Source organism: Rhineura floridana, chromosome 10 (genome assembly GCF_030035675.1).
Source record: "Rhineura floridana isolate rRhiFlo1 chromosome 10, rRhiFlo1.hap2, whole genome shotgun sequence".
Classification (NCBI taxonomy): Eukaryota; Metazoa; Chordata; class Lepidosauria; order Squamata; family Rhineuridae; genus Rhineura; species Rhineura floridana.
The window spans coordinates 50,957,913-50,983,877 of NC_084489.1; the positions used below are offsets into that span (position 1 = coordinate 50,957,913).

At 42.3% G+C, this 25,965-nt stretch overlaps 1 protein-coding gene and 1 non-coding gene across 2 annotated transcripts; both read left to right on the forward strand.

The window, feature by feature from the left end:
- The first annotated feature begins 295 nt into the window (after window positions 1-295).
- ASNS (asparagine synthetase (glutamine-hydrolyzing)) lies at window positions 296-25,281 on the forward strand. Its single transcript, XM_061587072.1, has 12 exons — window positions 296-579; window positions 3,892-4,158; window positions 6,520-6,757; window positions 10,182-10,367; window positions 11,105-11,206; window positions 12,412-12,539; window positions 14,249-14,375; window positions 17,189-17,295; window positions 18,624-18,724; window positions 19,409-19,490; window positions 19,896-20,051; window positions 22,069-25,281. Exons 2-12 carry the CDS (start codon window positions 3,910-3,912, stop codon window positions 22,276-22,278), a joined length of 1,686 nt encoding a protein of 561 aa, XP_061443056.1. The 5' UTR covers window positions 296-579; window positions 3,892-3,909; the 3' UTR covers window positions 22,279-25,281.
- LOC133365689 (5S ribosomal RNA) lies at window positions 9,291-9,409 on the forward strand. Its single transcript, XR_009758286.1, has one exon. It is a non-coding gene; the product is annotated as a 5S ribosomal RNA (ribosomal RNA).
- Window positions 25,282-25,965: the final 684 nt, after the last annotated feature.

Below are 25,965 nucleotides of genomic sequence, written 5' to 3' on the forward strand. Positions count from 1 at the left end.
TTGTATCCTGAAAGGTGGAATATGAATATGAATAACTGTAAAAATCTACATAAATAGCAATTACTGTTCTCTCCCCCCTCCTCTTCGCAGGGTTGTTGGATATTATAAATAGCTGTAATAAATACATGTCAGTTGCTCATTCTCCTTTCCGCTCTCTAACCTACCTTTCAGGTATGTTGTGAGGTTAAAAGCGGGGAGAATATGTGCGCAGCTTCGTGAAAAGGGGAGGGTAAGAATGCAACAGGTAATAAAAGACCTGCCGAGACCGTCAATTGCATCAGCCCACCGAGCTGGGATGCCCCAGCAGAGGGCGGAGCGCAGGCTGATGAAATCCGGCTCTGTATTACACGAAGCCAGCGAAGGGTTGCCCAGTTCTGTCGTACACAGAGGGCGGCTTCCGCTTTCCTTCTTCCTTCCCGTTTAGCTCAGCAAGCAGCGCGAGGTTCAGCACTAGAGCCGGTCGGTCTGTAACACAGTCTCTTCTGGCCTGCGAACCAAGCATTTCATTTCTCGGTGCCGGATCATCGGCACGTAACGGAGAGACGAGGGGGCACTTTTTTGAAGTTCGAGCTGTATCAGGTAATCTCGTTGCTACCCACCTTGTTCTGCTAGCAGGCCCCCTGTACCGTTAACAGCTGCATGACAGGATGTGAGCCTCTGTCGTCGTTCGGCGTGGAAACCTGCACCTGTTGAATTTCTGGTGCAACTCTTACAGTTACTTGGGTATTAGTCCAGGATCTTGCCAGGCAAAAAAAAAGGGGGGGTATTCCTCCATCACCTATAGTGAGGAAAACTGCACCTGTTGAGTTTCTGGTTGTCGTGCAACTTTTACAGATACTTGGGGTATTAGTCCAGGATGTTGCCAGGCAAAAAAGGGGAGGGCATTCTTCCATCACTGTATGGTGATGAAAGCTGCACCTGTTGAATTTCTGGTTGTCACGTAATTCTTACAAGTACTTGGGGTATTAGTCCTGAACCTTTCCAGGTAAAAAAAAAGGTGGGGGGAGAGGAGGAGAAGTGCAACCTTTGACTATGTCAGACATTCTTGTAGTTCTAACTCAAGGGTAGCTGACCTGTAGCCCTCCAGATGTTGTTGGATGACAGCTCTCATCATCCCTGAGTATTGGCCATGCTGGCTGGGGCTGATGGGAGTTTGAGTCTAAGAACATGTGGAGGACCACAGGTTCCCCATCCCTGCTTAACTCCTACAGGTGAGGTGTACAGAACTGTGAAATTGCTAGACTCCTTTCCGTGTAGTTTGGGAAAAGACACTGTCAAAAGTGTAGAATTCTGCCCTAGGGATACTTTCTTGTCTTCTGCCCTCTTCACATGTCAGCCTTTCTTGTCTTCAAAATTAAGATGTATTCCAAACCTTGTCGTTTACTGCTCACCCTGTCCTTACCCCCCCTTTTTTTTATTTAAGATGACTGGCAGCGTGATAGTTCTTTTAATAGTGCAGTCTTGTACATGTCTGCAGTCTGGAAATAAGTTCCAGTGAGTTCAATGGGACTTGCGCTCATGTATGGGGTCGGAGTGACGAGGTGCTATCCTGCGTTAGTCATCCTTGGAGTACATCCTAATGGAATTGGTGATTTCAGTGAGTCATACTCTGTGTATGACTAAGGTTGGATGTTGTCCATAATTGTCTGAAGGGTGAAACTTGGGATAGCATGAATAGTCATGCAACTCCTTTAATTTTCTTGCATGAAAAAAATAACTTTATTCAATAACTTCCAAGGCTGCATTTTTTTTAAGCATCAAACATAGTTCCCTCATGCCATATTCTAGCAGCCTCTAATGACCCTTAATGATCTCTCTCTTTTTTTTGTCCTTGCTGTATTAATTCCCGTAGATGAGCATCTGAGACAAAGTGAGAGGACCCTGAGCCCCAGCAGGCACTGGCAACCTTTTTCTTTATTGCTCTTAGCATGTGTTACAGGGCAAGGATGGGAAACCTCAGGCTCTGGGACCAAATGTGGCCCCCAAGCTTCCCTGTCTGATCCTCAGGACTCTCCCCAAGTCACATCCTTTAGGCTCTGCTTTGCACCTCTCCTGGAGTGTTTTGGCCTGGCTGGAAAGTCTTCTTCAACTCTGACGATGCTTCTTGCTTGCCTGGTTGGAGAGGGACATGTATTGCTTTGTCCCCTTTTTGCCTCTGGCCCAGCCCACCACTAGCTTGTGGCTCCCGGAAGGTTGTCCAGAGGGGAATGTGGTTCTTGGGCTGAAAACTGTTCCCCACCTCTGTCCTAGAGGTTATTGGCTGTAACTAGTAGACATCATCTAATTATTAGGAATTTATTAGGAAAGTATTAGGAAAGTGTTGCCTGTTATTGTATTGTCGTTGAAAGTTGTTATTGCTGCTTTTTAATAAAGTTAATACTTTATCTAATTTTTGTAAATTGTACTGTTTTTCTTGACATGTATTCTGTATTTGTGTTTATTTTTTGTAAGCCGCCTTGAGAGCTTTTTGGCCAAAAGGTGGCATAGAAATAAACTATAATAATAATAATAATCCTTTGTCGGGAGAGGGACAGGGGGAGTGTGACCCTGTTGATTCTCCTTGATCTCTCAGCTGCTTCTGATACCATCGACCATGGTATCCTTCTGGGAAGACTCACGGAGTTGGGAGTTGGGGGTAATGCTTGGCATTGGCTCCGCTCCTACTTGGTGGGTCGTCAACAGAAGATAGTGCTTGGGGAACACTGCTCGACACCCTGGACTCTCCATTGCGGAGTCCCACAGGGATCGGTACTGTCCCCCATGCTTTTTAACATCTATATGAAGCCGCTGGGTGCGGTCATCAGGAGTTTTGGAGTGCGTTGTCACCAGTACACTGATGACACGCAACTTTATTTCTCCTTTTCATCTTCCTCAGGTGAGGCTGTTAACGTACTAAACCGTTGCCTGGCCGCGATAATGGATTGGATGGGAGCTAACAGACTGAAGCTTAATCCAGACAAGACTGAGACGCTGTTAGTGAGCGCCTTCTCTGCCCAGATGGTGGATGTTCACCCTGTTCTGGATGGGGTTACACTCCCCTTGAAAGAACAGGTTCATAGCTTGGGAGTTCTTTTCGACCCTTCCCTGTCTCTTGAGGCTCAGGTAGCCTCAGTGGCACGGAATGCTTTCTACCATCTTCGATTGGTAGCCCAGCTACATCCCTATCTGGTCAGTGACGACCTCGCCTCAGTCGTTCATGCTCTGGTAACTTCTAGATTGGACTACTGCAATGCGCTCTACGTTGGGCTGCCCTTGAAGACAGTTCAGAAACTACAGTTAGTCCAGAATGCAGCGGCCAGATTGTTGACGCGGACCAGAAGGTCCGCTCATATAACACCTGTTCTGGCCCGTCTGCACTGGCTTCCTATTTGTTTCCGGGCTAAATTCAAAGTGCTGGTTTTGACCTATAAAGCCTTACACGGCATGGGACCGCAATACCTGGTGGAGCGCGTCTCCCAATATGAAACTACCCGTACACTGCGCTCAACATCTAAGGCCCTCCTCCGAGTACCATCCCATCGAGAAGCTCGGAGGGTGGTGACTAGAAATAGGGCCTTTTCGGTTGTGGCCCCCGAACTGTGGAATGGTTGCTCTGATGAGGTGTGCCTGGCGCCGACGCTGCTATCTTTTCGGCGCCAGGTGAAAACCTTTTTATATTCCCAGGCATTTTAATGTGTATTATTAATATTTATTGATGTATTTCGCTGCTGTTTTGATTTTTGTTTACGTCTGTTTGGTTTGATTCCATTGTATTATTGTATTTATATATTTTCTGATTGTTTTATTGTCATGTACACCGCCCAGAGAGCCCTTGGGCTTAGGGCGGTATATAAATTAAATTAAATAAATAAATAAAATAAAAATAACTAAACCATATTCTTTTCCCAACAGCCTTGAGTAGATACCACCATGTGTGGCATTTGGGCCCTTTTTGGAAGTGACGGATGCCTCTCTGTTCAGTGTCTCTGTGCTATGAAAATAGCCCACAGAGGCCCAGATGCTTTTCGGTTTGAGAATGTCAATGGATACACCAACTGCTGCTTTGGCTTCCACCGTCTGGCAATTGTTGACCAGCTATATGGGATGCAACCTCTAAGGGTGAAGAAATTTCCCTACTTGTGGCTGTGTTACAATGGAGAAATTTATAATTTCAAACAGGTAAAAAACCCCCCCAAAACTGGATATAAGCTGTGCCTGCTTTAGTGGTCTTTATAGTGTTTTCTTGTCCTAGTGGGCTTGCTTTGCATGATCAAAATATTTCTTATGTTGTTTTAGCTAGTTTTTTTAAGTTGCTTTGGGAGGGCTTTGAGCTGAAAGGCAGCATATACATTCCATAAATAAATAACTCATTGTCTATAAATGCTTCCCATTCCACTGCTTGGGGATTTTGGGTGGCCAGTTTAGGACCTCTAGAATATATCAAGCATCACTTCTGTTTGACCTGTGTGTTGTGGCTGCATACAATTTAAAGCACATCTGAAACATTTTCCCAAAAGAAACCTGGGAACGGTAGGCTTTTTTTAAAGGTACTGGAAATTGTAGCTCTAGGAGAGGTAAAATTTAAGATGTGGGAGACCAGAGTTCAAATCCCCACATAGGCTGCAATCTAATACGTGCCTACTCAGAAGTAAGCTCCACTGGTTCAATGGGACTTACTCCCAGGTAAGTGTATTGGATTGCAGCCTTAGTCATGAAACTCACTTGGTAACCTTGGGCCAGTTGCTTGTCTGTAGCCTGACCTACTTTCCAGGGTTGTTGTTTGGGTAAAATGGAGAGGGGGAGAACCATGTGTGCCCCCTTGATCTACTTGGAAAAAAGTGGGATATAAATGTTGTAATAACAATTATGATGATCAAGGGTTCTCTCTGAGGGATTACAAAATAGCCAAGCTTGGTGCCTTTGCTTAACTCTTGTATAAAGCTGGGAGAAAAAATGATGGAAAAAGGTGTTGGAGGTAGTTGACTAGGGGGACATGTGTAAGGAGCTTGGAATAAGCCCTATTTGAGGATTTGTTTGCTTCCGTGTTGAGTGACAGGTGTAGTATGATATTTTGATATCATACTAATGTATGATATTTTGGTTCAATTAATTTTGAGAAATTTCAATAACTACTCAGGGGCATATAATTTTGGGCTATTTTTTCTGCCCTTTTGTACTTATTTTATTTATTTATATAATATTTCTATGCTGCCATATCATAAAATATCAAGATGGTGTACAGCATCAAAACATTGTTAGATCAGTTATTAAAGTGACTGGCTAGTAAAAAAAGAAATTAAATAGCTGCAAAGGCCTGTTAGCATAAAAAAGTCTTCAAGAGATGCCTGAAAGTAAAAAACGAGGATGCCTGCTGAATCTCTGCTGGAAGGGTGTTTCACAGCATGGACTGGCAATGCTAAATGCCTGATGTCTTATTTGGCTTCTCTGTAACAAACAAAAATACTGCAAAATGTATAAAACAAAATACAGTGTGTGTGCGTGTATGTGTGTGTATGTCATGAAAAATCCACTCTCTCAACAGCTACATACATTCCATATCCTCTAACTTACCTGTATCACAGTCAACCTATATTTACATGCATTCATGGACTTCGTTTCTCTCACAAAATGCCACAGCCAAGTAGACTCTTTCACCATACCACCCATCTAGGCTCATATGTTGGTAAATTTTGGGGGAGACCTCCGGTCAAGATCAGGAGGTTCAGGCTGACTTGTATAGTACAAGACAGTCCTTCAGGTAACCAGGCTTCAAGTTGTCAGTATAAAGTCTGTATATTCAAGAAGTTCCATTGTAGCTCATAGGAAATGTAATGTTAGCAGAAAATTGTGATAGTTTTGCTGAATGTTTAAAACTGCAGTGCATAGCCAGTCAGATCCCTGTTAAAATGACAATGGGAACTTGGCTGACTCTACATTTTGAGGATTTGGCTTTTATTCAGTGTCTCACCTGGGTAAGCAGTTGCTTCCATTGAGACTAGAATGCAAGAGGGTGCAAAATATTGTGGGGATACTGTTGGGATCAGTCCTCACTGCACTAAAGTTGGTGGGATTTTTATCTTTGGTATTACATGGGTGAATGCGAGACTACTGATCTAAAAAAATCTGCCAAATCATCCTGGGAAATGTTTTTGCTTTGGTTCCATGTTTAAAATAATCAGTAAAAGTATGGACAGTGTTTTGTGTGTTTTTTAACCTTCAAAAGTGCACCTTTCCAAACACATTTAAATCATTTTGTTGTGAAATGTTGTAGGATAAGGATATATAGCAAGGGTTATTAACGCAGTTGGTTATCCTGAGACAACAGCCCCTTAGTTCACTTTTCTACTTGGTCATGTGGTGAAATGGTATGCTCCAGATACGACTGCACATCCGTCAGGCATTTATTGACAAAACTAATCTACAGCATTCTAATGTTAATGTATAATTATTCCCTTTTTGGGGATATAAAAATGCATTATTTTCATGTGCCTGAATGTGAACTTGTTTTTTTCTAAAAACTCATTTCCTTTTCTGTTGTAGCTGCAAAAGCAGTTTGGATTTGATTACCAGACCTTAGTAGATGGCGAGGTTATTCTTCATCTTTACAACAAGGGAGGGATAGAGCTAACAGCCTCCATGCTAGATGGTGTATTTGCATTCATTTTGCTTGACACAGCAAACAGAAAAGTGTTTCTGGGAAGAGATACATACGGAGTCAGACCGTTGTTCAAGGTCCTGACTAATGATGGATTCCTGGGTGTCTGCTCTGAAGCAAAAGGTAACCTCAAACTCTGAATCTCTTTTGAAATCACAAATTTTTATTTGATCCCACAAATAAACCTAATTCACATTTTAAAAAATATTTTTAATTTAAATTTTTAAAATTTAAATTTTTGAACAGATATGTTAATGTACCACTTTTAAGGAAGTATGTTTGTGTTAAATAAAGCAGAAAGTGTCAGCTGGCAATTTGTTTTGAGCAGAACATGACAGCTTTCAGGAGAAAGCAAAACCATCCCACAAAAAGAATGAGTTTTTGAAAGTAATTGTAATAATTATTCTGTGATCTTGTTTTGGTGTACATTTTAGTTTTCTAGGGTATGTGTTTTTAAACCCATGATAGAAATACATAGGACATGAACAGATTTAATATGGCTGTTCCCTATAACACCAGTTTTCACTCTTTCCCTCTTCCTCTGTCTCTGTTCTGCCCCTGTTGTGCTCCTTGACTCAGCAGAGTAGGGTATGGCTTGCCAGAAATATGGAAGGAAATCAGAAGCCTCCTCTTGTCTAGCATGCTTGTCTTCCCTGGACCCAGATAATTTGAATAACTATAGGCCGGTAGCAAATGTGCCATTCCTGGGCAAGGTTCTGGAGAGGGTGGTTGCATCCCAGCTCCAGGCACTCTTGGATGAGACCGATTATCTGGATCCATTTCAATCGGGTTTCAGGCCCGGTTTTGGTACAGAGACAGCCTTGGTCGCCCTGTATGATGACCTTTGTGGGGAGAAAGACAGAGGGAGTGTAACTCTGTTGATTCTCCTTGATCTCTCAGCGGCTTTTGATACCATCGACCATGGTATCCTTCTGGGGAGGCTTGCGGATTTGGGAGTTGGAGGTACTGCCTGGCAGTGGTTCCGCTCCTATCTGGCAGGTCATCTCCAGAAAGTAGTGCTTGGGGAGCACTACTCGACACCCTGGGCGCTCCAATATGGAGTCCCGCAGGGATCAGTTCGGTCCCCCATGCTCTTTAACATCTATATGAAGCCGCTGGGTGCTGTCATCAGGAGTTTTGGAGTGCGTTCTCATCAGTACGCTGATGATACGCAGCTCTACTTCTCCTTTTCATCTTCTTCAGGTGAGGCTGTCTAGGTCCTAAACTGATGCTTGGCCGTGATAATGGACTGGATGAGAGCGAACAAATTGAAGCTCAATCCAGACAAGACTGAGATGTTGTTAGTAAATGGATCCCCTGACCAGTTGGATGTTCGACCTGTTCTGGATGAGGTTACACTCCCCCTGAAGGAGCAGGTGTGCAGCTTGGGAGTCCTTCTGGACCCGTCCTTGTCACTTGAGGCGCAGGTGGCCTCGGTGGCACGGAGTGCTTTTTACCAACTTAGGCTGGTAGCCCAGCTACGCCCGTATCTGGACAGGGAACATCTTGCTTCAGTTGTCCATGCTCTGGTAACCTCAAGATTGGACTACTGCAATGCACTATACGTGGGGCTGCCCTTGAAGACGGTTCGGAAACTGCAGCTCGTGCAGAATGCAGCGGCCAGATTAATAACCGGGACCAAGCGGTCGGAACATGTGACACCAATTCTGGCCCGCTTGCACTGGCTGCCTATATGTTTCCGGGCCCAATTCAAGGTGCTGGTTTTAACCTATAAAGCCTTACACGGCACGGGCCCACAATACCTGATGGAACGTCTCTCCCGATATGAACCTACCCGTACACTGCGCTCAACATCGAAGGCCCTCCTCCGGGTGCCTACTCAGAAAGACGCCCGGAAGGCGACTACAAGAAAGAGGGCCTTTTCAGTAGCGGCCCCCGAACTATGGAACACCCTTCCTGACGAGGTACGCCTGGCGCCTACTTTACTATCTTTTCGGTGCCAGGTGAAAACCTTCCTCTTTGCCCAGGCATTTTAATATTTTTAGTATTTTAGTATTTGTATTTAATGTTTGTAAAGATAGTTATATGTTTCATCTTTTTTTTTCTAATTACTTTTGATTTGTATTTAATATGGGTTTATTATGTTAATCTCACTTTTGTTGTATGTTTAAATTGTTGATTTGATGATCGGGTGGTTTTTAAATTGAATGTAAATATATATTTTTTATCCAATGTACACCGCCCAGAGAGCCTTGCTATGGGCGGTATAAAAATTGAATTAAATAATAATAATAAATAATAATAATGCTGAGTCAATGTGCTCAGTGTAGGCACACTGCAGAGGATAAAGAGAAGTGCAACTGTGCTATACTGTGTCGGGATCTCTTTTTTCTTGAGTATTGTACCTGCAGTGAACTGAACCAAGCCTATAATACAAGATAAAAAGATGTGTTCATCTTACAGTATTTATCTTGTGTGGTTATCAGGCAGCAGGTAATTCTGATACAGATTGTGTCTCATGTCAAAAATGGCATAAACGGTTTGTCTGGTCAAACCTTGCCCTGATGACCAAATGTTCTGCAAGCTGAACTCCAGGATATAAGTAGCACACACTTGTGTGCAGAAGCAAGTAGAATGGATGCTGGCTTTTATGCAATATATTTGACAGCATTTTATTAGACACTGTATTGTCTAGGCCTACGGCCATACTACCCTGAACACGCCTGATCTCATCTGATCTCGGAAACTAAGCAGGGTCAGGCCTGGTTAGTACTTGGATGGGAGACCGCCAGGGAATACCTGGTGCCCTAGGCTTAGAGGAAGGCAATGGTAAACCACCTCTGAATGCCTCTTACCATGAAAACCCTATGAATATATCCAAAAAAGATTCATAGGGTCGCCATAAGTCGTAATCGGATTGAAGGCATATAACAACAACAATTGTCTAGGCACAAGCATATCACAGTAGTTTTCCCATCTAATAAATGAAACATGCAGATTGGACCTTTTGAGTTAAAATTAACCCTTTTAATGGGCAAAAGATAGGAAAGTGCTTTGGGTGGCTATGTCCCCTTGCAACATAAGATTCCTTCTAATAATGCCAATTATTATTATTAATTATTATTAATTGAGTTTATATCCCGCCCTTCCTCCTGAAGGAGCCTAGAGTTGATTATCATTTACCATTTCTTTATATGTGTGTCTCTTGTTTATATTTTTAATGCTCCTCTCTCATAGTACGCTTCCAGCTTGCCCATTGCTATCACTGTGACTTCATTAGATGTCTTTGTATAGCAGAGGTAGCCAACATGGTGCCCTCCAGATGCTGTTGGACTACAGCTCCCATAAGCCCTTGCCAGTATGGTCAATGGTCAGGCATGATGGAAACTATAGTCCAACAAATATCTGGAGGGCACCATGTTACCCCTGCTTTACAGCTGTAGTTCGATCTTCCTAATTTCAAGACTAATGTTGGTGTTCTGAAAATTTCTGATGCTGTGCCAGCATGTATTTTATCTTGCCCTGAGAAAAGGTAATCATTCTTCTGCACCACCACCCCACCCTCTATGCGGTGTTATATATGTAGGTCTTATCAACTTGAAGCACAACATGTCCTTTGCTCCAAAAGTGGAACCTTTCCCTCCAGGACACTATGAAGTGTTGGATTTAAAGCCGAGTGGCAAAGTTGCATCAGTGGAAGTGGTAAAATTTCACAGCCCTAAAGATGAACCTCTGCACGCTGCCTACAGTGCAGTTCAAAATCTCCCTTCAGGTAAGAGCAAATCTAAAACTGCCTTCTTCATCTCTTCAGATTGGGGCATTCCATCAATGAAGAGATAAGCTTACTCTTTGATCCTTTTTTGTTCTAGGACATGCCGTCTTGAGGTTTTGTACATGATTGTTAGAAAATCATTAGATGATCTAATGCTGGTTAAAATATTTGTTTGATTATAGAATGTTAGGTTTCGTCTAATTTGATATGCCAGTGCGGTGGTGCAGGCAGAGTAATTGGGGACACCCAGGTTCAAATCCCATCTGAGCTATGAAAGCTCACTGGCGGTCCTTGGGGCCAGTCACTCTCTTTCAGCCACCCTGTCTCGCATGCAGTGGTGGCTGGTGCCCATCGAGACTGGTGGGGCAGAATGCAGAGAGCCCAAACAGGAGGTGGAGCCAAAGCCAATGACAGGCATACCAGACTAGTTCTAGTTTTGTCCCCATCCTCCTCCCTGCTGAGTTCTACAAAGGTCAACACTGAGACTAAGGAGGCAGAAACTGACACTGTCACCACATCCTGGACAGATGTAAATAAGAAGGCAGACAGGTAGGGGCTGGATGAGGGCAGATTGAGGTTGGTGGAGCAGTGCCCACTTGCCCCAATGGCCAGCCTCCACTGCTCTCATGGTTCTTATGAGGATTTAAAAAAGGGGGTGGGGACTTGTATGTCGCCATGAGCTTCTCGGAGAAAAGGTGGGCTATAAATAAATACGCTTATCATTTTTTTTCTGATAGGCTTTGATGTCGAAACGGTGAAAAGCAACATTCGACTTTTGTTTGAAAATGCTGTCAGAAAACGTTTGATGGCACACAGAAGAATTGGTTGTCTCCTATCAGGTAAAAATAAGGGATTGCAATTATTACCATTGCCTTTCTCTAATGCAACTACATGTTTGTATTACATTTGATCCTATTACCTTAGCAGCATGTTTTTTTATTTAGAAACAATTTAATGGAAACATGTAAGAGTTATTGTAAAATGCATGCAATAATTTTCTTGTCGAGTGATTGTTATGGACTTGTGGCTGGATGTAGCAGAAGGCATCATGTCATATATTAACAAAACTGCAGAAAACAACCTTAGTTGACCATGGATCAGAGGTCCTATAGGGGCCAAGGAACACATTCACCCATAGTTAACCCTCTAGGGGCAAAATTGTATAAGTAGGTGTGGCCTTTTTGTTTTAAGAACACATGTTGTGGGTCTTGGGGAAAGGTCACAAAAAACCTTTTGGCATCACAGAATCACTGCAGGAGATCCATGGAACCAGTTAGTAACACACACACACACCACAGTATTTTTTTAATGGATAAATCTTTGGGGGGCCACCAAAAAAACGTATATGACAATGGGGTACCCTCGGGAACAGTCAGTTAAAAAAAAGTGAAGGACAATTTTTTGGGGGGTGGGAACGGAGTGGGGATGAATGTTCCACAAATGAGATGCCACAAAGAAGGAAGCCGTCTTCTAGTTGCTCTCTGCCTTACCTCAGATGACAGAGGCATCAAGAAGTGGGTCTCTAAAACTGACCTGAGTGCATGGACAGGCTGACAGGGGAGTAGATATTCCTCCCTTCAGATGCCATGGTCCCAAGACAAGAAGTGTTTTACTGGTAAGTGCCAACACTTGGAACTGGCCTTGGAAATGGACTGGAAGCCAGAGAAGCTCTTCGAGCACAGAGGACTAGCCTGTGGCCCTCCAGATTATTATTAGTTTTCAACTCCCATCAACCTCGGCCAACAAGGCCAATAATAAGGGATGGTGGGAGATGTAGTCTGGAGGGCCACAGGTTAGCCACCCTGATCTGTGAACACTAGGAATGAGATTATATTTGAAGATACAGGGCAGCTCCAGCACAATGAAATGTTCACTTTATATAGGTGGGTTTGTTCAGGTTTAGTAGTGCATGCTAAAGCTTTGCTGCTAGTATGTTCCACCTAAAATAGGTAAGCCTATTCTGTTTTTACTTGTGCATTCTGTATGTCAGCTACATGTATGTTTTTAAACATGTTAGACATAACCATTAATGATGTTTTAATAGGTGGCTTAGATTCTAGCTTGGTTGCTGCAATGCTAACCAAACTGATGAAAGAAGGAAACATTACATATCCCTTGCAAACCTTTGCGATTGGGATGGAAGATGCTCCTGACCTGCTGGCTGCAAGAAAGGTATAGTGATATTGTAATTCAAAAGGTACACATTCAATATTTGCCTGTTGCTAATATATTGTGATCAAGCTATACAGAGAACTAGCAGCCTCATAACCAGCATTACCTGGGAATTCTAAGAAATTAAAAAACATTGCAGTTTTGAAATTAGTAGTTAAAACCAGTGCAGTTTTGAAAGGTTTCGTCTTGATTCAATATGGTGTCCAGTTGTATCTAAACATAGATGAAAAACTGCTCCTTGATCTCAGGATCTATCATGCAAAATTTGGTTATGGTATATTAAGAGATGTTCAAAAAAATAAAAACAATCAACCCTCCAAAATATATAGTAGGTGATATTGGGCACAGGATGCAGCATCTGGAGAATCTTGACTCTTTTTATTTAATAGGCAAGATTCTAGAGCTTAAGACAACAAAGATAGATAGGAAAAAGTACATGGCCAATGATTCATGGAAGTTTCACAAGCCAAAGCAGATTTTTTTAGGAATGGAGCAATCCCAGTGAAACTGACTGCCTTTATTTAAACAATTTATGCTCTGCTTTTCACTATATGCCTCAATTCAGCTTACAGAAAAAATAAAACATACAATATACACCATTTAAAATGTAGATAAAAACTTCAGAAAATAGAGACATTAGAACAATATTCATGGTGCAAAAGGCCTCCTGAAATAAAAACCATTTTAACCTGGTGTCTGAAGTTTAGCAGGGATGGTGCTTGCTTGATTTCTAATGGGAGGGAGTTCCACAGAGTTGGTCCCACTTCATTGAAGACACAACTCCATGTTGACATGAGCTGTGCTTCACTTCCATGGGGGATGCACTAGTAGTGCTCCCCTAGATGATCTCAGTGATCAACATGGGACATGAGGGGTAAGGCCATCCTTAAGGTATCCTGGACCAAAGTTGTTCATGGCTTTGTATAGTTAGATTCAGGACAAACAAGAGTGCTTCTTCACACAGTACATAATTTAATTGATGGAACTCACTGCCACAAGATGTGGTGATGGTCCTTTTATTTTTTGAAAGGGGATTAGGCACAGTCATGGAGGCTGGCCAAGTACCAATAGAACCTCCATATTCAGAAGCAGTATGCCACTGAACGACCCAGACTGGCAGGCAGAATTCATGCCCTGCCAGTGGGCTTCTCAGAGGCATCAACTTGGGAAACAGGATGCTGGACTTGGGTTTGATCCAGCTGAGCTCATCTTTTAGCTTCAGTGCATTGCATAGTTCATTGGCCCATGACTAGTAGAGCAAAATGAATTTACATAATCAAATAAGTTAATTTGTAAAACATAGATTTCAAAATCCAACATTTCTTGACCTAGTATTGATATAAGTTGGGGGTAGAATTATTTTTTTTTAAAAAAAAAATAGATCAGAGTATGCACTGCCTTGCCTAATCATAAGCTCCCGTTTCATTCTAGATGCATCTTTATTCTAGATGCATCCTTATCCTAGGCTATGTCTATGCTGGAATTGCTTTTTTAAAGATGTTTTTAAGATGCTTTGTTTTAATATGTTTTAAAGTCTTTTGTTATGAAGATGTTTTAAAGTGTTTTTAGTGTTTTTGTTTGCTGTCTTGGGCTCCTTCTGGGAGGAAGGGCAAAGTATAAATTTATTAAATCATCATCATCTTTAGCTTTGGCACTGATCCCCAGCTCAGCAGCTTCATAGCACACTTAATATAAATTTTTATTAACAGGTAGCAGCTCACATTGGAAGTGAACATCACGAGGTCATTTTTAATTCTGAAGAAGGGATTCAAGCACTAGAAGATGTCATATTTTCCTTGGAAACATATGACATTACAACCGTGAGAGCTTCAGTGGGTAAGATATACATTTTTTTTTAAAAAAAAAAGACTTAAAATGCTGGTGCAAATTGAAAAGATAGCAATTCTCGATGTAGTGCTTGGCACAGAACATATAAGAACTTCATCAAAAGCTCTTGGCCTGCTTCCATCTCTCCCAGTCAATCAGTAGCTGTGACCAGGAGTTGCTTGCACAGTGGATTGGGGGCATTGATCCGCTACCCTGACAGCAGTGTTACTGCTGTTTCCAGGGGCAGTGTGGAGTTGGGTCAAAGTAGTGGCGAGGTCAAGGATGCACGGATGCACTGACGGAGCCCATCTGATGCTCTTGCTGGTACACCCACACAGCCCAAACTTTGACGATGCCCTGTACCATGTCTGCACCAGTCTCACTTCTGTCTGGGTCCCACATTTTCTTCTTGTAACATGGAGCCATGTCTTTGGGGAAAATCCCTTTTTTATAAATAAGAGAGAGTAGTCCTCATGAGTTGGTGAGAAATCTTTTTAGAAATGTGCCAAATTCTATGCAGCATGCAAATAATCTGAAATGCAATTTGACCTTTTCAAGTCATATTATTTTGGGGTAATACGCTTTCGCAAGCAATACCTTGTAGTAATTCTGTTCCGCACCCCACCCAGAGAAAAACACACATTAATATTTCCAAGATCCCACTTGCCCTATACACCTATTGTGCAGGAAATGGGGCATACGTCTGTTCCAGTGCTTTTCATTATATTTTAATGAGACTACAGTCAGTCGGTCATTTCCGTGGTAACATAGCAATAAACCATTATATATCAAGTCATTCAACAATTATAAAGCAATAGTGTGCAACAACCAATGTTCCCAGGGCATGGTCTGGAGGCACATGAGCCCACCATCTGGCTGAAGCTAAGCAGGTCTGGGTTTGGTCAGTTCCTGGATGGGAGACCACCTGGGAACCTCATGTATGCCACCTTGGATTCTATGATGAAAGAAAGGCAAGATATAAGTGTAATAAATAAACAAACGAGTATTTAAAAAAGTATACTCATTTTTTTTCTACCCTTCTTCAGGACTAAGACAAGAAACTTGGCAGTTTCTAAATGTTAACACATTTATTGAAATCTGCTAGTAAATTCTGCAAAGGAGAATCTTCCCTTTGTCTATTGTAACAAAGGAAATGTGAAGATCATTATAAATATTGAATTCATAAACAAGATGAATAGATTCTGTGTTTGTAGAGGATTAGAAAAGTAAGTGTAGCATAATGCTTAGAGTGCAGGACTGTAACCTGGGAGACCAGAGTTCATTCCCACTCAGCCATGAAGCTCACTGGGTGATTTTGGGCCAGTCACTGCCTTTCAGCCTAACCTACCTCACAGGGTTGTTGTGAGGATAAACTGGAGAAGGGAGAACCATGTACACCACTTTGAGCTCCTTGGGAGGAAAGGTGGTATATAAATGTAATAAATAAATAAACAAACAATCCTTCTGGGAATAGTGTCTCAAGGGCACCCCTAAATCTGCCAAGAGAAAAGCAGTTAACGGCTTCTCAGAAAAGGCTGCTCTCATTTTAATATTAGGTGGATTGACTAAATATCTCAGGGTTATAAAATAGGAAGGAATTAATAGGTGTATAGCTTATCTGACTAACCGGGTTGGGGAAGCTGTTCTTGGGCTCCCAGTCCCCATCAGCTCCAACCAACATGGCCATTGAGGTCAGGGTTGATAGGAGCTGTAGTCTAGCAACATCTGGAGGACCACAGGTTCCCTGTCCCTGATTTACGACAAACCATCTCAGCCATTTGGGGTTTCCATCTCAATATCCCTAAGCCCTGTCAGACTTAAGACTGCCGGCCAGCACATTATTTATATATGTGCAGTCCCATTTTGATCACATCTTGAATCAATGGAGCCGCCAGCAGATACCGGGGTCCTCCTTCGCTACTTCTTCTCAGCATGGGCAGGCACACAAACCTTTTTCTTCCTCACATGCTTTTATTCCTAGATATTGCAGGAAGCAAGTGTAAGGCTGAAAAAAGACGGAAAGAGAGTCTCTTTCTCCATGTAGTGGCTACATGTAGTAATTGACAAGAAGTGCGAAAGATATACTTTATAAGGGTTGGTTTTGTTGTATCAATTTTATAGCACTGAGTTTTTGATTTTTCACAAATACAGGGGCTTCCCTGCTGTCGACAGTCACTAGGGAAAACACAAAGGGCAACAGCGATGAGCATGGAGAGGAGCTAGTGCACTTGTCATGCACTCCCCTCCTTGCGTGTTGACCTAATCCTTGTTCCCTAATTCCTGATGATTATCAGCTTGTGGTATCAGGGAGACAGATTTTTTCGCTGTTGGCATCGAATTTCTGGAATGCTCTCCCTGCTGAGATACAGGAGGCCCCATTAGTACTGGCTTTCCACCGTCTCTTGAAAACACACCTGTTTAGGCCAGCATGCCTCTGATCCTCCTGACTTGAACCTTCTGTTTTAAATTGTATAAATTGCTGTTTTGACTGTTTTAATTGTTGTGTTTTTTTATTGGGCTTGTTTTATTGTACATTTTTATTTATTATTTGTTTATTAGATTTATATCTCGCCCTTTCTCCCAGTAGGAGCCCAGGGCGGCAATTTAATTGTGGATGTTTAATGTTTTGATGAAATTGTTTTGTTGTTTCTTTTAATTATGTATGTTTCTGGTAATTGCTGTTATATTTATAAACCACTTGGAAGCCATCTTGGCAATTAAGTTGTATAAATAAATAATATTCATAATGCGCAATGAGTTTTACCATCATCAAGTTCTGTGTTCGTGTAATCAAAGTTGGAAATTGTCTTCTCCTTGATTAGGCATGTATCTGGTCTCCAAATACATAAGAAAAAAAACAGACAGCACAGTCATTTTCTCAGGAGAAGGCTCAGATGAGCTGACGCAAGGTTATATCTATTTTCATAAGGTAAATGCTGTTTGTTTCCCAAGTGATGCTAATTCTTGCCCATGGATCAATGCACTATGATAAGAAAGAATATCTTTGAGGAAATAAAGTAATTTTGGCAGATGCTTGCCTTTTATTGCCATCGACTTAGAAATAAAATACCATTTTAAAAGTGCATTTCTAAGCTCCTGCTGGAAAAGAATATTTATACATGAGTTGACTGAGCATGCCATTATTCTTTCTGAGTTCACAGTTTTTCAGAGGGCATGAAATAAATGTCCATCTTAGGTTCCAGGCACTGGTATTTATAAACAGTAGCTTTTTAAAATTATTGTCAATGTTATTTTAAGGGAGAAAAAAAATCTAGTGCACGTTCAAGTGTTGCCTTTTATCAAGCTTTTGTGGTTCCCCCCCCCCCGTGGAAAAGTGAGACTTCAGGACCATTCTTGCATTCTAGGAGAAGCGTTGGCACACTTCCTGTTGTTGCTTTCTACAAGTGGGTGGTGGAGGGAGGAAGCGGGCATAGGAAATAAACATCTGGGGTTGTATCCAATAGTGTATTTGCACTAGCAGAAAGTGCTTCCTCTGTCCACAAAGCAGAGCACCTTCCCCCCCCCAGTACCCATACCTATTGTAGCACTGTTATCCCATACTGCTCCAGGGGGTCTGTCCCTGAGTAACCTTTTGGGTGGTACAGAGAGCTGGGGGCGGGAATCAGTAAATATCGGCTGCCCCACCTTATCTGAGTGGAGGTGCTTTCTGCTAATGCAAAACCACCATTGGAGACAATGTGTATTTTTCTCGGTCAACTCTTATTGGAGCAGTACAGGGAACAGAAGAACTAGTCCTTTGAGCATGAATAGGGTTTTACCTCTTCCTCATGTTAAGAAGCATAGGAACATAGCAAGCTGCCTTATACTGAATCAGGCCATTGGTCCATCTAGCTCACTGTTGCCTACCCTGGCAGCCACTCTCCGGTTTCAGACAGGGGTCTTTCCTTCATCTACCTGGAAATGCCGGGGATTGAAACTGGGGCTTTCTACATGCAAGGCACATGCTCTACCACTATGGTCGCACCACAGTGACTTCACAGCATGTGACTTCCCCCCAAAAATCCTGGCAACTCTAGTTTGTTAAGGGGTGCTGGGATTTGTAGTTCTGTGAGGGGTAAACCTCAGTTCCCAGGATTCTTTGGAAGAATCCATGTACTGTAAATGTATGGTGTATATGCGACCTGAGCTACAGCCCTGCCACATGTTGTTTTTTCCTGTGACCTGTACCCCGCAGTGCATGTTAGCTGCCCAAATAAGTAATGCTCCTGAGTAATCTCTCATGTGTCTTTGTTGCAGGCACCCACACCAGAAGAAGCTGCCGAGGAAAGTGAGAGACTCCTCAGAGAACTCTACCTATTTGATGTCCTCCGTGCTGACAGGACAACGGCTGCCCATGGGTAATGAAACTTTGCCGGTCTTTATATATTGCAGTGACAATATGACCAAACTAAAATTCATTGGGTGGTATCCAATGTAGTGCTAAGCTAAAGTCACTTAGCAGTATATGAAATGTTTTGCACCAGCAAAATACTGTTGCACAAGAGAATGCATATGCAGGCTGCAGATTACTTTGTTGCACAATGGATTGTGCAATCTCTCTTGCAATACATGTCCACTAATGCAACTGTTGTAGTGAATTCCCCTGTGGCACAACATTAAAACTCACCCGTCTGCAAGAGCCCTTATGCTTGAGGACAGAGAACGTTAGATACAGCCCATTGTCATTGCTACTAAAGTTAGACGTCAGATGGGTACCTTTATTTTTTCAGTTATCCTCAACTAGCCCCCCATTAAAAAACAAAAACAAATTACAGTCCTGTTAAAGTTAAATTGAACTGAATTCTTTAACATTAATTAAATGATTATGTACTAAGGCTTTTTTCGATTGTTTGAGAAAGATAAGAGAGGATATGTTGTCCAGTAGGTGTCACGGTCTATAATCTTGCAAACTGGCAAGCTTTTGAACTGTATAGGTTTCATACAAGCAAAAATATTAAAGTTAGGGAGCTCTCTGCTTGTGTCTGACTACTAGCAGCTATAGCCTTTCTTAACTTTATTTTCCTTCTTGTTTCTCTTTTTAGTCTAGAACTGAGAGTTCCATTTTTGGATCACCAGTTTACTGCTTATTACCTGTCTTTGCCAGCAGAACTTAGGATACCAAAGGTGAGCTATGCACATACAACCAAGTTAGGAAATTTACAGCACAATCCCGGACAGGTTTACTCAGAAGTTAAGCCCCACTATGTTCAACGAGGCTCCCTCTCAAGTAAGCATGTTTAGAATTGCAGGCCTAAGTTGTGATTCATGAACTCATTCATGACAAATACTATTGACTTGAGTGAGTCTCACCTACGAGATTTATTTTTTTTTTTGATTCCAGCCTTATACCAGGAAACCATATGACTGACTTTGCAATTTGCCCCTCTAGCTTCATGCTTGAAATGCTGTGTTGGGTCTGACACTTTCTAACTGAAATGCTTCTGAAAGGAAGGGTTGTGCTTCTTTTTTAAGAAGATATCTTTTAAATGTCAGGCTTTAGCGGCTGATATTTATGGTACCTCTTAACAGAATGGAATTGAGAAACATCTCTTAAGAGAGGCCTTTGAAGATACCAACTTGTTGCCTAAAGAAATCCTCTGGAGACCGAAAGAAGCCTTCAGTGATGGCTTAACTTCTATCAAGAAATCATGGTTCTCAATACTCCAGGACTATATTGATATTCAGGTACACTGTTACATGTTAAAGAAAATCTATATCTGTTTAATGTAAACAGTTAAAAGCCTATAGAAGTTTTTTATCTTTCCAGTCAGTTCACATCATTATATACCACTTCATACACTGATTGTATTTATTAGGAAGTCAGAGTGGTGTTCAGAGTTGTCTTTCCTCCTCTGTTGTTATCCTCTCAACAACTGTGTGAGAAAGGTTAGGCTGAGATTGTGACTGACCCAAAGTCAACTGGTGAGCTCCATGACTGAGCAGGGATTTGAACAAAGATCTGGAACTCATCTTGGCCTGAAACTCAAACAGCTAAGCTAGCCCTCTTATGAAAATGGCAATGCACCAGTCATTTGTAATACGTGAAACGATAGCTCTGAAATCACACCCAAGGATGTTTCTGTCAGCTGCAGTGCTCAGATACCTACATTGTGGGTTGCAAAAGGAACTCCACAAACGGATCCAAGACCTACAGTGCTATTCAATCAGGGAACATAGGAAGCTGCTTTATCCTGAGTCAGACCATTGGTCCATCTAGCTCAGTATTGTCTACACTGACTGGCAGTGGCTCTCCGGGGTTTCAGATAGGGGTCTCTCCCAGCCCAGGGTTTCAGACGAGGGAACCAGTGAGCTACAGCTCTTCCCCTGCAGCCCTTGAGAAGATGTTGGTCTCCAGCTCTCATCATCCTCAGCCAGCATTGCCAGTGTTTGGGTGTTGGACTCTAGCAAACTCTGGAGGGCTACAGATTCCCCATCTCTCACTTAAAATTGTTCCCATGCACATAGACATGGTGATGATTCCTTTGTCTGAAACAAAAATCTGCCCCAGAAGTATGAACTTCTTGCTTAGTCTTCAAGGTTTCAGAACTCGGTTATGTAATGCTACTGGATAATAGTTTAAAAAATATAAATATTGCTAACAAAGCAACCTTCTAAGATTTATTTAAATAGGTCTCATCAAGGGGAAACCCTAGATTGGGGTTGGTGTAGGAGGGAGGACTCCCAATGTGATTGGAGAAGGATTTTGTGATGCACTTTGATATGATTAAAATTCAAAAAGAGATTGGTTTGGCTACAGATATGTGGGTATTCTATACAAAAGTAAACAGCAAACTTAATTTTTTGTTTTTGTCTCATTGTACACTGCTTCGGTAGCTTTTTTGGCTATGGAGTAGTTTATAAATCTGCAAAAAAAATAATAATTCTAGATTAAATCAGTGGACAGTACCAGAAATGCTATTCTTCTAGGGAGAGTCTGACTTGAACAGTGGTGATTAAGCTGTGGCTCTCCAGGAGTTGGTCTCCAACTCCCATCAGCCCCAGCCACATGGCCAGTGGTACAGGATGATGGGAGTTATAGTTCAGCAACACTGGAATGGCCGCTGGGCTCTCCACCCATGCACTAGAATTTCATTTCCCCCTATCCCCTGCTCCAACAGAGCCCATATAATGTCCGAGAATGGATAATCAAGGTCTTATAGGAAATTTTGTCTGTGCCAGCTGTAGAAATTGCACCTTCTGTGCAAGATAAAGGAGATCATCCAATATCAAGGTTGTATGCTAACAGTCTATAAATTGGCTGGAGAACCTGCGGCCCTCCAGATGTTGTTGGATGCCAACTCCCATCAGCCCCATCCAGCATGGCCAGTGCACATGGATTATGGGAGTTTAGTTCAGCAACATCTGGAAGGCCACAGGTTCCCCAGTCTGGGTTTAGAAAATTCACAATTGTGTTTGATCTCATATAGTTTCCACTTGTGCCTTTCTATAAATAGGTAGACCAACAAGTTTGCGACTGGGAAAAGTAACAATATGACTGTCCTCTCAAAAGAGTCATCTTTTCATGAGCTAAGTCAGATAGGTTCTTGTTTGCTGGCAGGTGGCTTCTATTTTGTATCTGTCAAGAAGGGGTAAACTGATTTGAAACAGTGACGTAAACTAGAGCTTTTGCTAACTAGTCAAAAACAGGACTCCATGGTGCAGTTCCCACAGCTTACATTTCCTTTCTTGTTGGTGTCCCTAGGTTGACGACTTTCTGCTGGAGAAGGCAGCAGAGAAATTCCCCTTCAATCCCCCTAAAACAAAAGAAGGCTTCTACTACCGCCAGATCTTTGAGAAGCATTTTCCAGGCTGCTCCGACTGGCTCCCTCACTACTGGATGCCGAGGTGGATCAAGGCCACGGATCCATCTGCTCGCACCTTGAAACATTACAAATCTGCTACAAAAGAATAGACATTTTAATCTCTTTAGAAGTTGCTCTGTCCCAGTGGTTTCTTAGCCTAACTTTGGCGCAAAAGGGAAAGCAAGAGAACAAAGCTTTAAAAAATAAAATAGACAAATGTGCAAATCCCTTTCAGATAAAATGAATCTGTGCTACTGATTTAACAGTGGCCAAAACAGAATTTTTGTTTATACCTAAGCTGCATTTTACAGTCAATATACTCCAAAATAACCTCCTTGAAACCAGTGGGACTGCTCAGGGACTCCACCGTTGACAGCACCTTTGACTACAATTCTGCATGCAGCCAGCTTGAATCCTACTGAAGTCCAATGAGATTTCAGCAGCCAAACGGTGCATCAGATTTAAGGACTTCTAAGTGCATTTTTTCCTACTATCGCAGTGCTGGTTTCACACTTTTGCCTTAATACTCTCTTATGTGTCTACTGAACTTGGACATCCTATCCAGGCTATTATGTTTGAAACCTGACCTTCACATTGCTAATGGTAAACACGCGTGTTGGCAAGTCAGGTGGTGATCAGGACTGGCCCTACCATGAGGCAAAATGCTTGTGGGTATCATGCAACAGCAACAAATTGTTTGTTATTTATACTCTGGTTTCTCTTCAGATGGTGTAAATCTTTCACCTTTTACTTTACTTGTTATTTTATTATGACTGTATTTTTACTCCTAGTGAAAGGCCCTTGTGGTTTTTTGCTACTAAAATAACTTGATTGGCCATAGGTATTACTGTACCTTGACTTGGAGGGACTACAGGGATTTTATTTTCCTATATCGTCTTTTTGCAAATAGAGATAAATTGGGGTGGGTGAAGAAAAGGTGGTGGTTTAGATTCAAGTCTGGTTTGTTTGGTCTAAGCCATCCACAGCTCTGTATGCCTGTAAAACACTTGAAGGTTGTAATATGACCCAGTTCATAAGTGCAGCTTCCAGCAATGATTCCCCCCCAAAAAACTGGCTTGATTTAAAGCAGGTGTGGGGAACCTTTGGCCTTCCAGATGGTGCTGGACTGTAATTCCCATCAGCCCCAGCAAGCATGGCCAATGGCCAGGGATGATGAGAGTTGTAATTCAGCAACATCTGGTGGGCCAAAGGTTCCTCAAACCTGGTGTAAGGCATCCATGTAGCTGTACCTGAGCAACCTAGGGATAGCACATTGTCTTCCACATCATTTTAAAACCATAGACCAGTAGTGGGCAGACTTCAGGTTTGTCGCATCTCTCTTCTCCCCCAAATGCCAAGATCAACTCATCAAAGCCAAGTGCAAAACATGTAGTTAGAATTCAAGGACCAGATGCCCCTGAAGCACATTCTAACCTAGGAATTTGTACCAGACCTAAACTGAACTCACAGTCCTTTCACACAGAAGTCCAGTCCTGGTTAGCTTTCTTCATTTCAGCAGTCTGATTTAGGTGCAAAAAATCACCTTTGTTGCTGGTAGTGCCAAACAAGAAACATTTGCTGTCTCAGTATACGTCCGTTTCCTAATTAATGGATGTTCCAGAGTTGTTCTCTTTGTAATAAAGTAGGACTGCCATCTTCACTACCTCTGCTTGCTTCTGTTTTAGCCAGGTGGGCTGGACCTTTTTTCCCTGAGGCCATCAGTACCAACTGCCCTGCAAGGAAGAGAAGATCAGGATGGATGCAAGGCTATGTTTTTAGTCTTGTTTTTCCAGCTGTGAGCAGCGCACAGCAGCAAGTCCATCTCCTCTAGTGGTATCACTTTATAACTAAGAACTCATGCTTGGGTTTGCCTTTTTTCTCCTCCCTCCCACTAACTCTTCCCTTTTGTGTCATGCCTTTTACATTGTAAGCCTGGGGGCAGGGACTGTTGCTGATCTTTGTACGCTACCCTACTAATTTTTATTGTTATTGCTAAAGAGTGGGGTGCAAATGCAGTCAGGGATGGGGAGCATGTGGCCATATAGATGTTGTTGGACTCCAGTTCCCATCAGCCCCAGCTAGCATGGCCAGGAGTGACGGGAGCTGTAGTCTAAGAACATCTGGAGAGCCACAGATTTCCTGTCCCTGCTCTAAATAAATAATATAAAATAAACTGCTGAGCTGTTACTTATTTTAATTTTATTTATTATGACATTTATATCCCACCTTTCCTCCAAGGAGCTCAAGATGGCATATATGGTTGTCCCCTCCCCATTTTATCCTCACAACAACCCTGTGAGGTAGGTTAGGCTGAAAGGCAGTGACTGGCCAAGATCACCCAGTGAGCGTCATGGCTGAGGGGATTTGAACCATGGTCTCCCAGGTCCTAGTCCAACACCCTAACCATTGCACCGCAGTGCTGTGATGACCAATTGCATAATGGGCAAAATTCCTGAATCGTGTAAGAGCTGAGTTTCATTTCATTAGATGAGGTGCAATTGTATAGTCATGCACCATACAGACATTCCTTTTGCTGCACAACTGTGCAGCATCTGTGTCCTCTGCTACATCTGCTTTTGATAGTCTGGGGCAGTGGCAGCGTGTGTGTTGAGCAGCACCCTTGTGGTGACACTGTGTTTACCAGGATGGAAATGGAGCAGAGCAGGGCAATGTGGCAGAGACTGGGGGAGTAGGTTGGCAGTAGTCCTGCATCTGCCTGAATTGGGCTGCCACTCCCAACCTAAAGCTCCCCTGACCTTGCTGCTCCCTTTCCCCTACCTTATCCCTATCCCAATGCTGGTGAGCAGCAGCTTCACCATCACTGGGAGGATGCCATGCTGCCTGCCCTCATGTGCCACTGCAGTCCAGGGTTAGTGAGCCTGTGGCCTCCCATATTTTGATGAGCCACAACTTCCATCTGGAGAGCCACGTATTCCTTTGGTATTCAGTATTCTGGCAGCAGCAATCCTATACCCACTTAACCAGGGGTAAACCGCATTGAACTTGGTGGGATTTGTTTCTAAATAGGCACATAGATAATTACACTGCTTATCTGTTTGAATGAGATGGCTACATTTTTCCTTAGCAATAACCATCGTAACTTATGTATAGAAAACACACACTTTGGGCAGATTTCCTAATTCTTTGCAATAATGGCAATAATTTTCTTGATAATTACTACACCGAAGTTTATACAGTAATACAAGCAACATGTAGTTTAAGAGGTTGAAGACAGTTTTATTTAAAATACTAGGGGCTGCTATCCCTGCACACTTTGTGCACCAACCCCATCCCCTAATCCCAGAAACAGCAACCCCAGATACTGCCACCCACCTTGCCAACTTAGGGGAGATAGGTTGGTAAATATTTTATTAAAATATTTAGAAATAATTATTTTTGAGGTTTTGGGACTTTTTTGAGTACTCTTATTATTGCATGGTTTGCTCTGTGTGTGTGTGTGAGGGGTTATTCCATCTTTAAAATAATTTTTGAAACCACAAGATGGCACCCTAGAACTTTAAGATACATTTAAAGAGTGGTCTTTTGTACCATCTCATTGACACAAGTTCTGTACATTTGTATAATTTATAGCCTAAGGGTTGCATCCAATGTTAGTTCAACTCAAAGTAGACCCATTAAAATTAGTTGACACAAGTTAGCCATGTCCATCAGTCTCAGTGGGTCTTCTCTGAGTAGCACTAAGATACAACCCTTAGACTTCAGCCACACTTATGGCTGGTTTAATTCATTTTATTTATTTAAAATATTTATACTCTTGACTTTTTTGAAAGGCCAAT

What these genes read in the sequence shown, in the direction of transcription:
- ASNS (XM_061587072.1), top strand. Translation starts at nt 3,910, where the DNA reads ATGTGTGGCATTTGGGCCCTTTTTGGAAGTGACGGATGCCTCTCTGTT. An exon ending in TGTCTGCTCTGAAGCAAAAG is followed by an intron (nt 6,758 to 10,181) that starts GTAACCTCAAAC and finishes TTATATATGTAG; the next exon opens with GTCTTATCAACTTGAAGCAC. An exon ending in AGGACTATATTGATATTCAG is followed by an intron (nt 20,052 to 22,068) that starts GTACACTGTTAC and finishes TGGTGTCCCTAG; the next exon opens with GTTGACGACTTTCTGCTGGA.